General features: G+C 43.9%; 1 protein-coding gene across 1 annotated transcript; it reads right to left on the minus strand.

Annotated features, from left to right (window-relative positions):
• Window positions 1-501: 501 nt before the first annotated feature.
• CYP4V2 (cytochrome P450 family 4 subfamily V member 2) lies at window positions 502-17,869 on the minus strand. The gene is made up of 12 exons (XM_074822695.1): window positions 17,359-17,869; window positions 16,857-17,244; window positions 13,852-13,964; window positions 12,894-12,979; window positions 10,918-11,108; window positions 10,432-10,501; window positions 9,059-9,185; window positions 7,050-7,241; window positions 4,489-4,591; window positions 4,008-4,142; window positions 3,005-3,184; window positions 502-1,345 (listed from the first exon to the last, which is right to left on the minus strand). The coding sequence occupies exons 2-12, from the start codon at window positions 17,065-17,067 to the stop codon at window positions 1,170-1,172; spliced, it is 1,584 nt and encodes a 527-aa protein (XP_074678796.1). The 5' UTR covers window positions 17,068-17,244; window positions 17,359-17,869; the 3' UTR covers window positions 502-1,169.
• Window positions 17,870-19,295: the final 1,426 nt, after the last annotated feature.

The following is a 19,295-nucleotide window of genomic DNA, read 5'->3' on the forward strand; positions in this document are numbered from 1 at the left end:
CCACCAACCACGGTGGCAAGAGAAACTGCTGCATCAGCAGATAAAGACAGAGGTGTGGTTATCGGTGTGCACCTTTCTTTCTACAGTGCCAAGGGTCATGTCGTGGTAACACACACCAGGCAAAAAGGTGCCAAAGCATAGGGCAGAAGTAAAGGACAGACCAGCTAGAGGACCTCAGCTTGGTCTAGCACCAGTTTTTTCTTCAGTGCTTACAAAAGTCATGGAAAGTCTGTTCTCCAGCTGTGTTGCAGATTTTGACCTGTCCTGAAAGTATTTCATTCCATCACTGTAATTCCTCTTTAACAAGAAATAGCAAGAAATTCTCTATGTTGCCTTCAGGACATTGCAAGAGCAGACTAGCTCATTGTTTCAGCTTTGACTGACACAGTAAAATCTAGTCAGCTGATCACTCCAGAGGAACTGATGATAAGAAATGATTATCCATCAGTAATTTACCTGTACTCAGGCATGTCATTTTTACAGATAAAATTTCATTCCATATTGAGGCATAGCATAAGTTTATTCTCAAAATTTGTTATAATACAGTGTTTCTGTGTATAATTTGCACACTAACAAGTTCATGGTATGATTATATGGATTAATGCTTACAGTACACTTCTAAAAAATAATTCAGAGGACTCAGTACTTAAGAAATACTGTAAATGTTTACAAAGGAGGAGTGAAATTATTAGATATTTTTGCTTTGTTTTCATAGATGCAGTCATCGCCAAAACAGAAGAAAATTTGTGCCAAGTAGAAGAATTGATCAGTTGTACCTTTCAGAACCAAAGAAACCTGAAAACTGCCCAAAGATCTGAGACTATCAATTACCTCACAAACACTATGGAATATAACCAGATAACTCCATCACAAGCATTACTATTACTACTACCATATTTAAGTTTTTTTGCATTGTTGCAATAGAAGAGTTTCATCCCAGTGGATAAGGCACTCAGATTTGATGTTTAAAGACTTGCACTTCAGAGATAAACATGAAGTTCACATGTACTAGAAAAGCAGAGCAATTTAGGGCTATTACAACGTTTTTAATGAAACAACCAGTAATGATTTTAGTTTCAACAAACTGCTGGACTGCCATCAAAATATCTGATTTAAAAACACATCTCAGCTTGGAAGTTTTTTTGAAAAATAAAATCTTGAATTTCCTCTCATTCTGATCCAGCATTTGGCCTCCTCTTCAGCTTAATCCAGATGCCATTATTTGGACGAAGAATCAGTTCCCCAGTTATACCAAGCTCTTCTGGCTTTTGACATGAGTCCACCCAAAAGCGCCGCAGGATGAGGGCTAGAAGAGCTTTCTCCTCTATCTGCGCAAAGCGCTGACCTACAAGTTACAGGGCAGGAAAAAAAAAAAAAGACCTTATTGTCAGGTTGCATCAACAGTTGCTGCATTTGCATCCTTACAGTGATACTGCTAGAAGCACAGGACAGCAAGGGCTGTGCATCTGCCTTGAGAACAAAACTGGCTTTAGGCCAAAATCGAGGTCATGTGGATACTACTGAAACTAGCACTTTCCTCTGCATGACAACTCTGGCCTTCCTGGGACAATCCACAGCATGTCCTCCTTCCAATAGTACACAGAACTCAAACAGCAAAGACGAAACAGTCAACACTTTACATGGAACTAATGCAAAACACAGCCTTGTCATGTCTCTTGGATGAACTAGGCAGGGGGGAATGAATGACAGACCACAGCAGGAGAAGATGCAGCACAGGGACTGTGAGGAGAGACAAACCCCACTGTTCGATATATGCAGAGAGGAGCAAAGGAGATACAACTGCAACAGAATGCCAGACATACCTTCCTTCAAGGCATCACACACACTGATTCCAAGCATCACACACACTGATGATTTGCTAGCACAGAGGGCAAAGTTCAATTTACAATTCAGAGAAAGGTGGAGGAGGAAAGGGGAGAACAGAGAAATACAAGGGAAACCAAATCAAGTGTCACAATCCAGGCATTTCACTCAAATTAAACTGAAAATGGAAACAGGACACAAAACCCAGTACTGAACATTTTCTGTGCTCCACTCTATAATATGCACAGATGGATGTCTGTACATATGTACGCAGTGATGTATTTCTGCAAGGTTGTTAATGAACCACCTGTCCTGCACATGTTCCTGTACATCCAGGAACTAGATAGACATGTAATATTAAATTAGATTCCTCTTTGGAACATGGGAAGACCTAGTCTGCCGTTCTTATGAAAAGGGCACCTATTCCCAATGAGAAAAATTAAAAGCAAACAAACAAAAAAAACCCAACCCCATCCCCCCCCCCCAAGAAAACAAAACAAAACCAAACACCCAGAAGAAGTTGTATTTCCCATTCTTGTAAATGGCATGACAATTGCTCAGCGTTCCCCATCTGCACTTAAGATCAGTGTAGGGAACAGTCTTTTCATGTGTTCTACAACTTAAATGCCTCTACTTTGAGCACATATAAATGACAAGCGTGTCAGTGGCACGTGAAGAGCTAACAAGTTCTGGGATGACAGTGAAAACACCAGAGCAACAAAGATGTTAGAAAGAGGGAAGGAAGACATCAGTTGCAGACTGCATGTTTGGGACACCCAGCTGAGATCACAAGATAGACAGATGAGATGTTTCCAGAGCAAAACAAGTGCAGGACATTTGCCTTCTCTCTGTCTTGCTGACACCGAGGATCAGAAACTTGGAAGCAATCCTGTCTTAATGCAGGAGCCCATTAACATGCTGCCTGGCTACAGAGGCAGTGAGGAGGAAACACCAGCATGATAGACATTGGCCCTTGGGAAGAAACAAAATGTGGCAGCTCAAGCACCAGGCTTGCAGGGGAGACAGCCCAGAATTCAGGGGAGATGGCGAAGGGGGAGAGGGAGGGACACGACAAGCAGGCACATCAAGACTTAAATTTCTCATACGCTCACTGCTGCCACAGTTACCACATCAAAAGCAGCACTGTCAAATTACAAGGGCTTCCTCTTCAGCTACCTACCAATGCAGTTCCTGGGACCAGCTGAGAAGGGCACGTAAGCATATGGGTGCCTTCCCTTACAATTTTCAGGGAAGAATCGCTCGGGTCTGAACTCCTCCGGGTCAGGGAAGATCTCGGGGTCTCTATGCAGGGCATAAGTTACAACAATAACATTTGTGCCTTTTGGTACCTGATAGCCTCCTAAAGAGAAAAGGGAAAGGAAGAAGAAGGGTCAAAACAACAACAAAGTGACTTTCTATACACAACAGCACAGTACAAATAAACCACTGTCCTTTACTTGGGAAACACTGCCTCTGAGTAGATGCTAGCAGGATACTGTGTTGGGTTTGTGTGTGTGCAGCTGGGGGTTTTGATAGTGGGGGAGGGGCTACAGCAGTGGCCCCCCCGTGAGAAGCTTCTCGAAGCTTCCCCGGCTCCAAGTCAGACCCACCTCTGGCCAAGGCCGAGCCAAAAAGCAATGGTGGCTGTGCCTCTGTGATAACATATTTTAAGTAGAGGAACTGGGGAGGAGGAGGGGGAGTTGTGAGGAGGAGTTGTGAGGAAGTCACCTATGCAAACACTGAGGTCAGTGGAAGAAAGGAGGAGGAGGTGGGGTGGAGGTGAGCTGGAGTAGACCCCCCTGCAGCCCATGGTGAGAGGGCAGGCTGTCCCCCTGCAGCCCACAGAGAAATCGGGAGCAAATCTGTGCCCAGGAAGAAGGGAGGGGTGGGGCAAAGGTGTTTTTAAGATGTGGTTATACTTCTTACTGTCCTACTGTTAAATTAAGTGGTGGTGGTGTTTAAAAACAAATTGATGTTCTTTTTCTTCCCCTGAGTCTGCCTTTTGCCTGTGACCATAATGGGCTGATCATTCCTTCCTGTTCTTATCTTGATCCCCAAGCCTTTTATTTTCTCCTTCCCACTCCTGAGGGTAAAAGGGTGAGCAAGCAGCTGCATGGTGCTCAGTTGCCCTCTGGGATGAAACTGCAACAGACAGGAAGTGGCAAACACAGGACACTACTTACTAATACAGCAATCCTCTCTTAAGGCACGGGCAAACAGTGGAACTGAAGGGAAGAGCCGAAGGGCTTCTTTCACAACACACTCAAGGTATCGAAGCTTCTTCAAATCATCCATTGTAACAGGACGCTCAGTGTTGCCTGTCCAGAAACAAATAGGGGGATGAGCAAGACCAAAACTCTACATTTTTGGTTAAAGAAACTCATCCCAACTCCCTCTAGGAACTCTCATCACGTATCAAGACAACACAGGAGAAAGTGCTACACATACATTGAACACTCATGCCTTTCCCCAAAAACATAAAATTGGCTGTACTCTCCTACAGACCTTTCAGCACCTGTCCCAATCACCTCTAGCTATTGAAAGCTCCGGAAGGCCCACTAGGAATGTTCCTACCTCCCCTTCTGCATCTAGGCTTATAAAGTACCACATCCTCACAAATGCAACCACCACCACAACCCCAATGAAGGAGGAATGGAAACGTACCAAACACCTCGTCCAGTTCTCTGTGAACCTTCTTCTGGGCTTCAGGATTACATCCAAGTAAGTACAGGGTCCAGTTCATAGCAGCTGCTGTTGTATCATGGCCCTAGAGGTCCAGATTTACAAACACATTCACTTCAACACCATTCCTGTGCACAAGTTGACTCTGTAAATACTTAGCTGTACAGATAGTACAGAAAGTGAGACTTATTAGTCCCATGACCACGAGAATGACCAGTCTGATGCCAGTGCCAGCAACAAATGTCCAGAAAGGGATCACAGGTCAGCAGGAGAGCACCTGAAGAGCAGCACAAAGGAATTCCAGACAATAGGTCAGCTTCATCGGCGGCCCAACTTAAAATGCCTCTGTGCAAATGTACGTAACATAAGGAATAAACAAGAGGAGCTGGAGACGTGCGCACGCCTGAAGGGCTACAATCTTATTGGCATCATGGAGACGTGGTGGGATGGCTCCTATGGCTGGAGTGTTGGAATGGAAGGATACAAGCTCTTTAGGAAAGACAGGCAGGGGAGATGAGGAGGGGGATCGCCCTCTGTGTCAGTGACCAGCTGGAAGGCATGGAGCTCTGCCTGGGGATAGATGAGATGCTGACCAAGAGCTTATCAATCAGGATTGAAGGGAGGGCAGGGACATGAGATGTTATAGTGGGGGTCTGCTACAGGCCACCTGACCAGGAAGACCGAGTAGATAGGAGCAGCCTCATGTTCACAAGCTCTGGTCCTCATGGGGGACTTCAACCACCCCAATACCTGCTGGGGAAGGACTTGAGGGTATTAGTGGATCGAAAACTGAGTATGAGCCAGCAAAGTGCACTCACAGCCCAGAAAGACAACTGTATCCTGGGCTACATCAAAAGTAGTGAGAGTAGCAGGTCGAAGGAGGTGATTCTCCCCCTCTACTGCGCTCTCATAAGACCCCACCTGCAGTACTGTGTCCAGCTCTGGGGCCCCCAACATAAGAAGGACATAGACCTGTTGTCTGAAGTCCAGAGGAGGACCACGAAGACGAGTTGGGGTTGTTCAGCCTGGAGAAGAGAAGGCTCCGGGCCTTCCAATACTTAAAGGGGGCCTACACAAAAGACAGACTGTAGCAATGGGACAAGGGGTAACAGTTTTAAACTGAAAGGGGGTAGATTTAGATTAGATATAAGAAAGAAATTCTTTACTATGAGGGTGGTAAGACACTGGAACAGGTTGCCCAGAGAAGTTGTGGATGCCCCATCCCTGGAAGTGTTTAAGACCAGGTTGCAGGGGCTTTGAGCAACCTGATCTAGTGGAAGGTGTCCCTGCCCATGACAGGGGGGTTGGAACTAGATGATCTTTAAGGTCCCTTCCAACCCAAACCATTCTATGATTCTATAAAAAACAAAAATCAAGAGTGAAAAACTTTATACAACATGCTGATTATCAGAATATAAGATGACCCATGATTCTGTCAGGTGCCTGAAAACTGACCAAAAAGGAAAAGTGTTGAAATAACACAAGCAAACATCCCTCTCCTCACCCTCCCAGAAGCTGCATGAACTACCAGTATCTACACAATGAAACAGATGCATATTCATCTTTTTGGTTACTGTCCAGTCAACAACAGAACATCCAGGGGGTCAACGTCTACAACAGAAGAGATACAACAGACACAATCTGTAACCTTTACAAAACTACACAAGAAAGGGTACAAAACTATTCAAAAAGGGTGTAATGAGACACAGACAGTGGCCATAGAAGGGAATACTTCTTGGTTTACTAATAGAAGGGAATCAGCTACTACGGTTCTCAGCACCGCATAAAAATTTGGAAAGCAAATAAAGGGAAGAGGAACCAAAAGAAAAAAAAAATAAAAAAGAGGAAAGCAGAAAAGGGAAAAGTTGACCAACACAGGATTTTGGTACTAAAAAAGGTGCATATGTGAATTTCAGGATGCTGCACCTCTTCAAAATCCAGCTATGGAGTAGTACAGGAATGGTAAGATAGGAAGATAGTTTCTCTAGGTTACAACAGCAGTAATATGACTCTGAATTAAGCTCTTCTGAGATAGAATTCAGATCCACCTAACGGAGGTGTGTGGAAAACTTGTGAAAGTCTTGTTTAGATCTTTCACTGGACAGGAAACCTGACATGACAAGACAGTACCAATGCGCAGTTGTTGACAGAACCAGGAGGTTACAGCCAACATGGCAAGGGACAAAATGTGAGGAGAGCTGACAAAATGCAGGGCAAAACACTGAAACTGTTTAGCCATTAAGCTATTATTACTCACCTGCTTTCATGAGTAGAGTCTGCTCACATAGGCAGGGCCTACCACATGTGTATTGCTCAACATTTTGCCAGGGCACACAGTTCTGGATCAAATGTTTCTATCCTTCAGTAGTTTCTATACTACAGAGATTTTCTCTTGGGCTTCCAGGGCTAAAATAATGTCATACTAAAAGCAACCTCCTGAACTAAGAAAAGGAAGAGTCACTACCTGCAAATTGTAAATTTCAGGTTCTGGAAAAAAACAAAACAAAACAAAAACTCAACAAATCAATGGGTTCCTTGGGTACCTCAAACATAAAAGTATCCACTTCCTCACGAATGTCCCTGTAGCTCAATTTGTTCCCTTCATCATCTGTTGCATTCAGCAGCATGTCCAGGAAAGCCTTCCTCCTTTTGAACCCACCTTCTTCATAGTTGCCATCACTATTACATTTTGTTTCCTTGGTGTTTTCAAGTTCCGCAGCTTTTTCTGCAATGACCTGAGATTAGAACCATTATATTAGATATGATGCACGTGTAGCACATGCGCACAGTCTACATCACACAGGTTTGTGCCAACTTATTAAAACAACATCCATCTGTAATAGTCTACATGAGCTAGTTAGCATAGCTGTCAGCATTAGCTCATGAACTTTAACTGACTTTTTGTGTTAGTAGGTGAAATATGAACAACCTCTCTCATTCCAAGTAATAGAATGAACCTTGAATAGCCTTTGAGTTGATCAAGAAAACAGATAGCCAAACTATGCAAACAACTTGCTGATCATCAAGAAGTGTAAACATATCCAGAATATTTGGAACAAGCCAATTGTGAATGCTAACAATAGTGATGGCAAACTAAAAAACATCACCACAATTTGAACAGACTGATCACTAAGAAGATATTCTCTACCCTATCCAATAACTAAGGAAAGGATCACTCTCCAACATCTGGGGAACCCAGGAGATTGTAGAGAAGCCAGGGCACCCCACAACCTTGCATCAGGTCTAAACATAGCACAGCCAGAACCACTACACTACTAAAGCTTCCCAAATTTTCTTCAGTATGAGAGTAATGGTTGAACTTCCCTTTTTAAGGTCAAAGCACAACCCCAGAGACAGACAGAGATTTCCTGTTGTCACCACTGCTAACAGCAAAACAGAATCCTTCAATAAATTGGTATTGCTCTCAACAACAAAGTAATTAAAAATAAAGGTTGTAGAGTATGTAATTCTGTTCAGTGAAGCACTGAATGGGAAAAAAAATACAGCTATACACACAGTTTTCCTCACTGAACATACATATATAAATACACATACTGAACCACCTCTTCTCTCAGTGCATTCTGCCAGCACCTACGCTAGATGATATAATTTACTGTTCCTTAGTCATCTTCTAAGATTTGGCCAGCATGGGAAGTGAGCAAGTGTTACCTTACATCCCTTTAAGAGCCTCTCTCAAGCCTCACTTCTGCAATTCCCAATAAAAGGAATCAAAACATGAACTACTGAAAAACAACGCAGAGTCAAATGTGACTTATTACATGTAATGAAAGTTCAGATATTATTTCCTTTGCTGTGGGCATTGGTACAATGATATCGTGGGGTACATACACCTATTTCAGGGAAAGAAGCCTCCCTGGTAACATTCAACAGTAGATTCGTGAGGGCAACCACTGGCAAAAACAGCACAGAGGCTATTTGGTGAGAGAAAACGGTGTTACCTGCACAGTGTAACATGGTGACAGAACACTGCATTTTATGCCAAGTCAGTGACATACGCTTAATGGTTTCTGTGTCAAAGTGTCTTAGTGCTGGTATTTGCTCATGGAACACCGTGATAAGCTGCATGTGTTTGCTCATCTCAGCAGTTCTGCTCCAAATAGAGGAAAATTAATACAGACTTCCATTTTTGAGGGCTTGACCAAGTGACGTTACCAAGCAGAGACACCTATGCTTACCACTACAAGCTTGGCACTGAGCTGCTGCAGGTGATTCAGATGTGGAGCCTCTGGGGCAGAATTAAAGTTCAGTGTTGTTTGTTCTGGTTGTCAAGGACCTGTAAGTCCTGTTACTCTCCTAGAGTAATATACTCCCTTGCTTAAATACAACAGAGCTTCTGACAGAGAAGTCAGCTGTTGTCTTCCTTTCAGGGAATTCCTCAGCATCCTAACAGAGAGATAGTTCTTCTCTTAATAGATGCATATCAAGGGGGCTGAACCTCACCCCCATTTGAAAGCTCTGTACTAAGTGCAAGACTTCACTCCAACAAATAGAATGTACCACCAAAAAAAAAAAAAAATTAAAGAATCTATACTGTATCTGTAAAATTATGAAGGATCCTGAGGTTCCTCTCATGTTCTCTTCCTTCCTTGAACAGCATATATACAAGATCAGGCCAAAGCCAAGGGCTCTTCTGTCGCTCATGAATTAGATCACTCATCCTAAAGGCACAACAATTACATCATGTCGCATTTCTTGACAAAAATAAATTTACAGTAAATTACATACTTTCAAGAACAAAAAAACAAAAATTTCTACCTCCCCCAATGAAATGAAATGGAACTTAGCATATTGTGTGGGTTTAAACCTATTCATCTGAAAGAAAGGCTGTCCATATTTGTTTCCTGATTTTAAATCAACTCAAAATTTCTGTAACCTGTCCCAGAATCCCAGCATCACCATGATTTATATCTTTAAGCACAGATCTCTGAGAGCATACTCTTAGTGGGAATCCTCTTGAAACAGACATATAAAGTCATTCAGTCCAGTTCCACTCCACATGAGTGAAGTACTGACCATGCTGAAAAGATATGTACAATCTGACAAGACTACTCGTGTCAGGGCTCCAAAATATCTGCTCCATGACCTCAAACAGCCATCTAAAAGCATTACGTTCCTACTTGACTGTCCAGATACCATATATGCCAGACAGCACAGGAAAAGTATTTGAAATAAAGATTATGAGACCTCAAGTACGCTCAAACACAACTGGAGTACATCTGGAAGAGCTCATTGTTATTGCTATTCAGCTCCTGCACATGCTTTTGGCTGAAGGAGACTCTGAGGAGCAATTATTACATTTAGACCAACTTCGGGCCAACCCACTTGCAATACCATTTGGGAAAGGCCAAGAAACCAATGACAATCAAATCCTCTAATTTCATTTTTTGTAACACACCTGTCTCAACAAGCCTCATCAAAGGCCAGGGGTGACATACCGCAAGCAGCTATATCTCATCTAGGAAGACACACCAGTGTGCTAGGAATACAGACCATGCTTCTCCTAATCCACTAGACAACCACATATAATTTGAATGGTGTAAATACTGCCATGAACTGCAGAGCAGCAGTGTCGCAGCTTTAACATGCTGTCTAAAACAGCACCCTCCCAATTCTGTCAGTCATATTGATATGAAATGTTGCAGCTCCATTTTTTTTTTTAACCTCTTGTACCAATGGATTAACTGAATGGCAGCTGGCACCTCTTCACAGCCTCAGCCTCCCATTGCATATACACATACCAGAAAACGCATCAAAATTTGCAAGAGCTTCTTCTGCCTTCTTGGCTTTCCACCTCCACCTGTGACCCCTGGGCCCTCCCTCATGGCTCATAGCAGATGAACTCCTGTCACCAGCAGCATCAACTCCAGCCCAACTACAACGTAGACAAGGAAAATGTCCATTTACCTGTAGACAGCACGAACATACTCAGAATCCTTATTCTCCTGAGCACCTATATTCCTGCCCATTGCCGTTTCTAGGAGGAGGAAATCATCAACAGTTCATGAGCACAAAGTAAAATGCAGAGTCCCTGTACACAATAGGTTACTACTGCTCGCAGCCTCTGTCACCACACCATCCTTTCAACAGGGAAATACACATATCCCCTTCCAGGTGATGAGCTCGCTTTACATTTTCATGCCCAGGAACCCTGCTCCTCAATCCAACCTCACTTCAGACTACTACTTCTGCCCTGCCCACTCAACAAACTCACCTGCTCACATGCACGCAAGACACCTAGAAGAAAGAATGGCCTTGGGAGGATGGAAATGCATTCACATAATATGCAGGGACATTTCTCTTCTACTGTCTCCTCACACAACATGGCACAGCTGTACTCGTGAGCCTCTGCATCATTCACAGCCCCGGCCACAATAACTGAAGAGGACTTACCACAGATGATATCAAGGGCACAAAGAGTGATGTCTAGGAAGACATCAAATGGTTCCTTGTCAACATGCTTCTCAAGTTTATTCAATAAAATACCTCCTTGTTCATTCATAACATCTAGAAAGTCAGTTAAGATTGTGAAGTGGAACGTAGGAGTTATCATCTTCCTCCGCGACCGCCACTTGTCTCCGGTGCTGCAAAATCAACAGGGAGAAGTTAAAAACTCCAAGTGAAAAATAAAACCCTCACCATCACAAGAAGTACACAGTAAAAACTGCAGCCTGGAACACCTTCACAGATGGACACGCTGTAGATGACTCTTCAAGCTGTCCATAGCACTCCCCAGTAGGAGCAAAATGGAAATATTTCTTGCTCCAGCTCTCTCCAAAGCAGAAGCCACCATTTCTATAGCTGCTCTCAATGAAAGAAGATGCCAGCAAGCCTTTGGGCAATACAGCCTTGTGGTTGCTCAGTGCACAGGCTCAGAGGGATCAAGCAGAAGCCATCTATAGGACAAACCAGCTACTCAGCATCAAGGCTTCAAGTTATCACATTGTCTCTGTGAATCACCACCCATGCTTCCTTCCATCCACTGACTAGGAAATGAGGATTGCAGAGAACTAGGGTCCCTGGACATTACAGAAATTACTGCCTCAAGGTCTGGCTACAAAGTGCTTCCTTGGAGACAGGCAACCACCTCCCACATGCCAGTAAAAGAACATGGAGCCACAGCAGCTGACACCAGCTTCCTAGGGGTTCTTGTTTGTTTTTTCTGAATTACATGCGCCACAGGCACACAACTGGTAGCTCTGCTTACAGGATAAACCATCACACCACTTCTCTCGTTAACCTGCTCTTGGGGCACTCCTAGGTCAGCTTATCTGCTTGCTGTCTACCACTACTGCCCTTAATCAGCAAAGACTGGAACATTCTCCTCCATTATGCTTTTGCAAGCCCAAGGAAGTCAAAACATCTCTAGAAGTCTACTAGAGACAAAACAAGCAGTAAGGAAGACAACTAAGAGTGAGGATACACCATGCCTGATGCCCATGGACCTCAACTCTCTGCACTTTGCTACTGATTACTGTCTTCTTAAGGGCCATGAACAAAACTCAGGATAAAGGGCATTCCTCATCCTCTTCCATAAACTTGCACCTCCCACACCACATGATCACAGCTTCCTTTTACGACACCATGGTCCCATCACAAAGCACGAGGAGTTCACCTCTGAGGGCTCCAAACAGGCAACAAAACTCTATTGCTAACAGGGGGACCTTGACCTTCTTGCACAAACACAGAAGAGGCACAAAGGCACCAGAGCCACTCTACATTCGCCTTGCTCTGACTCTTGAATGCTTACATCAACCAGACCAAACCCTCCTTGACCCTCCCAAGACTGGAGGACACCAAGCCCTTACATCACTGCTCCTCCTTCTCTCCACTCCTGACTTGCGCTGTTATGCAGGCTCATTTCTTACAAGCCTCCACTTCATGAGGGAAATGAAGGACAGGGTATAGATACTCTCCCATCCTACCCCAAAGCATCACCAACCTCAGGCCCACCCTACTGGTTTGCAGCATGACCAGCTGAGATAAGCAATGCACAGAGTTGCAGTTCTGCCATAGTCCAAACACTCAACACACATCACAACATTCAAAACACCCAGAGTGTAGCATTGTAGACTAAAAGATACCACTTGCCATAGGATACAACTTCCCAAAACTCACATTCATTTCAAGCCTCTGGGCAGAAAAGTAACAATGGCCAAATTTACTAAGAAACGGATAATGCCACAAGATTTTTATCAAACATTAACTGCTAAAGAGCAACCAAGACCATCACAAGGAATAAGACTTCCACAGCTATCACCTTCATCTCTGTCCAGAGATACACACAGCATTCCTGTCACCAAGCCCTCTTCCTATCATACACTCTGCAAATTTCAAAAAGACAGCAATGCACCTGAATTTCACTATACCTCGTCAGAAGTCCAGTGCCCAGCCACGGCTGCAGGAATTTGTACAGGTATGATTTTTCTATATGTTTAGAACTGCTCAGAATAACCTGCCAGAAAAATGAAAGGAGAGGAAAAAAAACATCACATTGCTAGATGGAGAAAGATTTCTTCAGCTGAGATTACTTCAGGCAACCTCAGTTCCTCCACAAAAATGTCCCAAGCCTCAGTAAAATGCACAATAGTTCAGTACAAGCTGGTACACAGGGGGCACATTGAGTTCACACCCTCAAGTCTTTCAGTAAATATCCCAATCCTGAGAAACAATGAAATACTAAAAAACCACCACTAACACTCCCCTTATCTTCCTGAAAAAGAAAAACCTGTGTTACAAAGTCACAGGCAGAGCTCAGTGAAAACCCAATAGTTTCCAGCCTTAACCAAACCCACAAGAAGTACCATCTCTTCAATAAACACTCCAACAAAGAAACAACTCTATCTTCCCAGTTCAAGGGCAATCACTGTCAGTAGCAAAACTAAGGGCTACATTTCATGGCATCAAGACAGACCCACCAAATTCTAATGCAGAAGTCAATCAGACACAAGCATTGCAACCTACATTTCATAATGTTCTATCCCTATTTCAGTGGTCCCATCTTCCTTGCTATCTGCTTGTGCATTCTGATCTTGGTAGCAGAAGGTCTCGCACGTATGAAAACAAAGCTAAAGGAGATGCTTCTCTGTATAAAACATACTAAGTCAGTGTTTTCATCTGCTGGCCATCTTCAGTATTTATTTTTTTTAAAGACTAGGTTTTTTATATTCTTCTACTTTCAGCCTTTCTTTAGCACTGGGTCAGAGGACAATCTCAAGTAAAATCAGTCCAAACCCTTTCTTGCAAAAATTACATTGACAGAATAGAAACTGATAGGTTGGATGCTGCTTTGCATGACAGTAGTAGACAGAAGACAAGCACACCCACCTCCACACTGTCAGGGTGATATAAAATCATGACAGGCAATGGTCCTATCCAAAGTTTGAACAATGGCCAACTCCTTAACTCTTCAACGTAAACTTGCAGTTGTTTAAAAAAACCTGTAATGAAAAAAAGCAGATTCAAATTTTAATAAAAAGGGGGGGTTTTCTGAATAAGCAAGACATCTGTAATGAACTCTTTAACACCATATGCCCTGTAATTATCTTTTTGTTGTAGTTTTATCTTGCTACTATGACCAAGCAGCACATACTGCACCTAGCTACTAGCTGTACTGCAGGATCATTTCTTTATGGCCACACTCTTGAAGGCACTCTATTCCAAAGAATCCCCTTCTAGCTGTAGATAAGGCAGCTTGATTTAAGCAGTCTCAAAGCACTGCAGCATGGGCCTTCTGTATTGCAATGCTCTTTGCAACAATTAGAGTCATATGAAACTTTATCAAGGCTATGCTTGTGTTCTGGCTTATTTGACGCTATCCAAAATGCTATATCAAGATTATCTTTACTTTCCAAGTACAACACCAAACCTTTTCCCATCTGAGACCCCACTGACAGGTACTACGTTGGTGGTGCATACACAAGAGATGTCAAGCACAGATGACAAGCGCAGAGCACTGCGCAGGAACCAGTATCACTTGAAACGTCTGGTTTCTGATAGCTGGACTTCTGAAGAAAATCTCTGGAGCCCTTACACTGTTATTGTTTGCCTGCAAACAAATTACTTCTTACTCCAACATGCTTAAAAATCCTCTCACTTTCTTGCAGCCCTAACCATCAGTGACAGTTTGCAATTCTAGCAGAGGCTTTTGACAGCTGGCTGCTCCAGGATCAAACTCTCCGCTTGTCTTTTTAGAAACGTTACTGAAGGGTAAGTGACTACTCACAGGGCCACTGTGGATTTAGCAGCTCAGATGTCCCTATCAATAAGGGCACAAAGATTCATAGGATCACTTATGCCACAGACCACTTGAGAGATATCACTGTTGTCCAGCTGTCAGTTGGACTTCATACCACTGAGCTCAGCAATCCAGCCAATTCTCCACCCACATTATTATCTACTTATCCAGTCCACATCTTGTCAGTTCAGCTATACAGAAAGCATGGGAAATGATATCAAAGACCTTGCTGAATCAAATTAAACACCATCTACTGCTCTTCCCATGCTCATAGATACAGCTATCTCATCACATATGGCAATTCAGGTTCATTCTGCAGATCTAGAGGAGGTGGCTGCTATCAGGATGTTCAAGGATTAAATATGCCTTTGCCCTTTCAGAAACCAGATTAAACAATAAGTGACTCCCTCCAAGGCCTCTGCAGAGTTGAAAATTCAAAGGCTGCCAAATTAAAAGGAAAAATAAAAAGGAAAAAAGCTAGTTTCCTAATAGATAACTCAGATACTGCATTCCCTATTCTTAGGCAAGGGTCTAATGACATCTCATCCAAAAGGCTTAAAAGTGTCAAATATTTCGTTATTTTTAAAGTATTTTTTCTCCTAACATCACCACGATTAAAATATCACAGTTTTCCAGCATCTGTGAAAGACGAAAAAGATGAAAAGTCATTTTTCTTTCTGCTATAAAACCTTATCCATTTTTATAAAAGCTTTTGTCACATTTTTAATGAAAAATATTATAAACCACAAACTTCACCTGTTTTTATATAAATAAACAAGAACAAAGATGGATGGCCATAGACTTAACTAAAGCATGGAGGCTATGTGACTCCTGCTAACAAAGGAGATTAGAGACTCCATAGAACATAAGAGTTGCCATCAAACTGCTTTCTGGAGAGAGAAGCAATGTTCTTTTTTGTTTTGTTTTTTTAAGAAGATTTAAAAAGAAGAAGGGAAAAAGAAAAAAAAAGATTTGCCTTTCAGTCAGGCTCATATACACATCCTGACTATGATCCTGCTACTGCTTCCCCAAAGACAACTTCAGGGAAAGCTGCCTGCCCTCGTTTCCATGAAGAAAGATCTCTCCTATCTGTATTTAGATACAGGGCTGGATCCAGAGGAAAGATGTGAGCGTGTATGCTCACAAACATAGGGACCATGTCTCAGCATGTGTTGGCACCGGGCAATGTGCATGCCCATGATGTACTCAGCTTCACCATGCTCCCATGACCCAGTCACGCTCTATTCCGGCAGCACAGCCAGAAACGCACACGCACCAAGCAGACCGGCATACACAGGCATCACAAACACACCCAGAAGAGTCTGCTGATCCACTGACAGCACAGCCAGAGCCACTTTTGCACCACAGACTCCTCAAGAAATATGCTCCTTTGCAAAACCGAGTACCAAACAAAAAAGGAACAAGTAGCATGCTAGTGCTTTCTCAAGCAGCTGGCAAAAAGAAGGTACCACTGATCAGTGCGAGAGCAGGAAGGTTTGTTTTTGAGGGATGTACTGCAAATACTCAGCAAGTCTTTTCACATCTAACACACAGCTAATTCGGAAAATGACTCAGCGACTCAGCATGCTAAAGTCCTTGCACATGCTCACTTGGGGGAAGATATTTGTTTAAAGAAGTATTTTTACTTCGCAAGCTAAAAGCTTTGTTTGGATCCGAGTTAACAGCATTGTGAAACAGCACTTCCTGCGAGAGCACCCAGCACGCCTCCCTGTCGCAAAAAACACATCCACAGCATTCACGCTCCACCTCACCAACAACTGGAAACAGGTCTGAGTCCAGCATCAGCATCTGGAAGTCACCATCAGACTGAACCTCTAGCTCATCTTTGACTGATAATAACCCCACATTTATGTAGTTCCTCTTCTTTCCCCTTCACTGCCCACTTCTCACACAGTTCCCCTCTGCAGGTTGCCCCCAGTCCCAGAGAGACCTAAAGACCATGGCACACCCTACAGCCCCTCCCCAGCCAGCCACAGCTCGACCACCCAAGCACCGCACCAGCGCCGGCTCCTCCAGCAAAGGCCCATGCAGTGCAGGGACTTCACAGCTGGGCTACAGCATGAGCTGCCCTTACCTTGTCCGTCCCGCTCCAGGAGTAGAGCATTTCCCAGCACAGGATAGCAGGGACTGATACCCGGGATTGGCTTCATCACCCACCACCGCCTCCAGTAATCCATCAGGGAGGGCAGGGAGCACACAGCCACAACCGTCAACAGCAGAGCTACGACCTCAGCCCCCAAGTGCAGCAGCGGGGGTCGCCCTGCGGCTCCCTGCACAACCTCCATCGCCACCTCCCAGCCTCCTGCTCCGAGCCTTGATCCCTGCTGGGGAACCAGCGCTGCCTGTACCCGGCTGCTCTGCCTGTACCGGCCACTGCCGCTCTGCAGCGAGCCAAATGTGCCGGGACCAGAGCCATGAGAGTGGGAGGCGGAGCTGTCATATGGGCCCCAAGGCGCAGCTTCCTGTCAGGAAAATAAACAAAGATATAAAAAACACGCACATGTGGAGAGGCTGCCTGCAAGCACTTAGAGACAGCAGAGCAGCCACAGGGAACAGTGACATTTCCCTGCCCTCACCTGGCTCCTCTGACTCAAGTGAAGAGTGAGAAAGTTCTGTGCGGGCCCGTGCAATATCTCAGACGGAAAAGATACAAACAAGTCAAGAGAAAAAACACCTTTTTGCTGATTTGGGAAGGATGAGTTTTCTCAACATCATCTTTCTCCATCTGTTTTCAGGGAACACCATTTTGTGAGATACAGAACTGCTCCAGTACTCTCCAACACGGTGTCTGAAGGGTTTCAGCTGCTTCAGATGGGAAGTAGCTTTCTTCAGTTCAGTTGATGGCTTCAAGGGGTTTCACAAACCGGAGCCCCCACAGACCCACAATCAAGAGCAGCACTGCAAAGCACACTGATGCTTCTCAGGTCAAATGACCTTTACTGATGTCACTGTTGAACTCTCAGCCACAGGCTACAGGGTGCCAGTATCATGACTGGGAGCACCAGAAGCTGTGCCACAACTTGTAAAGTGCTTGGGTAGAAGTGGTGCCATACCCACCATACACCCTGCTACCCCTCCTGCCTCAGGAGGATCCAGGGTCTCTTCTTACTGCTTCAGGGCTGCTAAGCACCTGCTCCTCAAAGCCTCCAATGCTCAGAAACCTTGTGCTCAAACAGAAGTTCAGTGAAAAGACAGCATGGTTCACACACAATTTGCAAAACTTCATCCCCTGAATACACCACAGAAGCTTCTTATAGCCATAGTCATGTTTCTCCTGTCTGTTTTGTACCAAAACTGACTGCACTGTCTGCACCAGCATTTGCAATAAACCAACAAACAGCATAAACAAAGCAACTAAGATAAGAAACACAAATAGAGAAAGCTCAGAACATCAGAAGCTAAGGAAGGGCTGATGACCCTTGGTAGCAGAAGGGAGTAAATTTTGGCACTTTGTTCCTGCAATCTCCCAGCAAAGACCTTCTCATAAATGCTGACTGTGGCATTTTTCTGCACAGTAAACAGCTGGAAATGAACTTTGCTACTCTTACTGTTATTTGTAATGGTTCATGACAGAAAGTAGCAGATACATACCCTGTCTTGCAAACATGTAAGGCAAGCTACATAGCCATCAGTCCCCTCTTTTGTTCAGGTGACATCTCAGGAAGGAAGCAAGTGTGCAGGATTAAGAGGCTCACCTTTTGTCTTTGCAACATGGAGATCAGCTAGGTAATTACACTCTTTTCTTTATAAATAACCTTGCAGTTTATTGCCTTCATGGAGTCGATGATTAGATGAAGTGGTTAATTGTGATTCTGAGTCAAAAATCCGTGTTTCTAATTGCTGATAACTCCTTCTGCAAGAAAAAACTGAAAAACTGTGAAACAGCAGGGACAGGGTGAAAAGCCACACATAAAGCAGTGGAGAACACACAGAACAAACATTGCAAAATCCTGCCAGTGACTGGCAATGGTGATGCAGCTAACAACAGGCAGCAGTTACACTGGAATGAGATGTAAAAGATATACCCAAGAAAGGGGAAATGAGAGGTCTGGCATCTCAGAGGCCTAATTATGTCACTGAGATTTGCAATCATTATGAACCTTGGAGGATGTTCTGTAGGACAATTGTTTTCTACCAGATTATGATTAGCATTCCTTTTCCACCTGGAGAGCTATTTGCTCAGTGTTGGATTTCAGCAGGCACTGGTTACTGAATCTTGGCTTTTATGAATGCATGTACGAGTGCAAATCTGCTTTTACTCAGTCTCTCACCTAAGTGGAAGCCTACCTGCCTGTGCTGATGGAAGGCAGGCATCCTGTCAGGCGGCTACATCAGCCCACGGGCACAATGGCAACGCAGGCTTCGGTTGGTCCCTAGAATGCAGGTCTGGATCCTTTGATAAGGAAGTCGACAGAATCATTGTTACTCGCAAGAAAAACAAAAACCTAAAGCAAAGCAAGGCTAAAATGGATCTAATATGACAGATGGACAAAAAAGAAGCACACAACACATT

Source organism: Strix aluco, chromosome 4 (genome assembly GCF_031877795.1).
Source record: "Strix aluco isolate bStrAlu1 chromosome 4, bStrAlu1.hap1, whole genome shotgun sequence".
Taxonomy (NCBI): domain Eukaryota; kingdom Metazoa; phylum Chordata; class Aves; order Strigiformes; family Strigidae; genus Strix; species Strix aluco.

What these genes read in the sequence shown, in the direction of transcription:
- CYP4V2 (XM_074822695.1), bottom strand. Translation starts at nt 17,067, where the DNA reads ATGGAGGTTGTGCAGGGAGCCGCAGGGCGACCCCCGCTGCTGCACTTG. An exon ending in TGCCCTTGATATCATCTGTG is followed by an intron (nt 10,502 to 10,917) that starts GTAAGTCCTCTT and finishes TCCTCCTCCTAG; the next exon opens with AAACGGCAATGGGCAGGAAT. An exon ending in TGGTCCCAGGAACTGCATTG is followed by an intron (nt 1,346 to 3,004) that starts GTAGGTAGCTGA and finishes TGTAACTTGTAG; the next exon opens with GTCAGCGCTTTGCGCAGATA.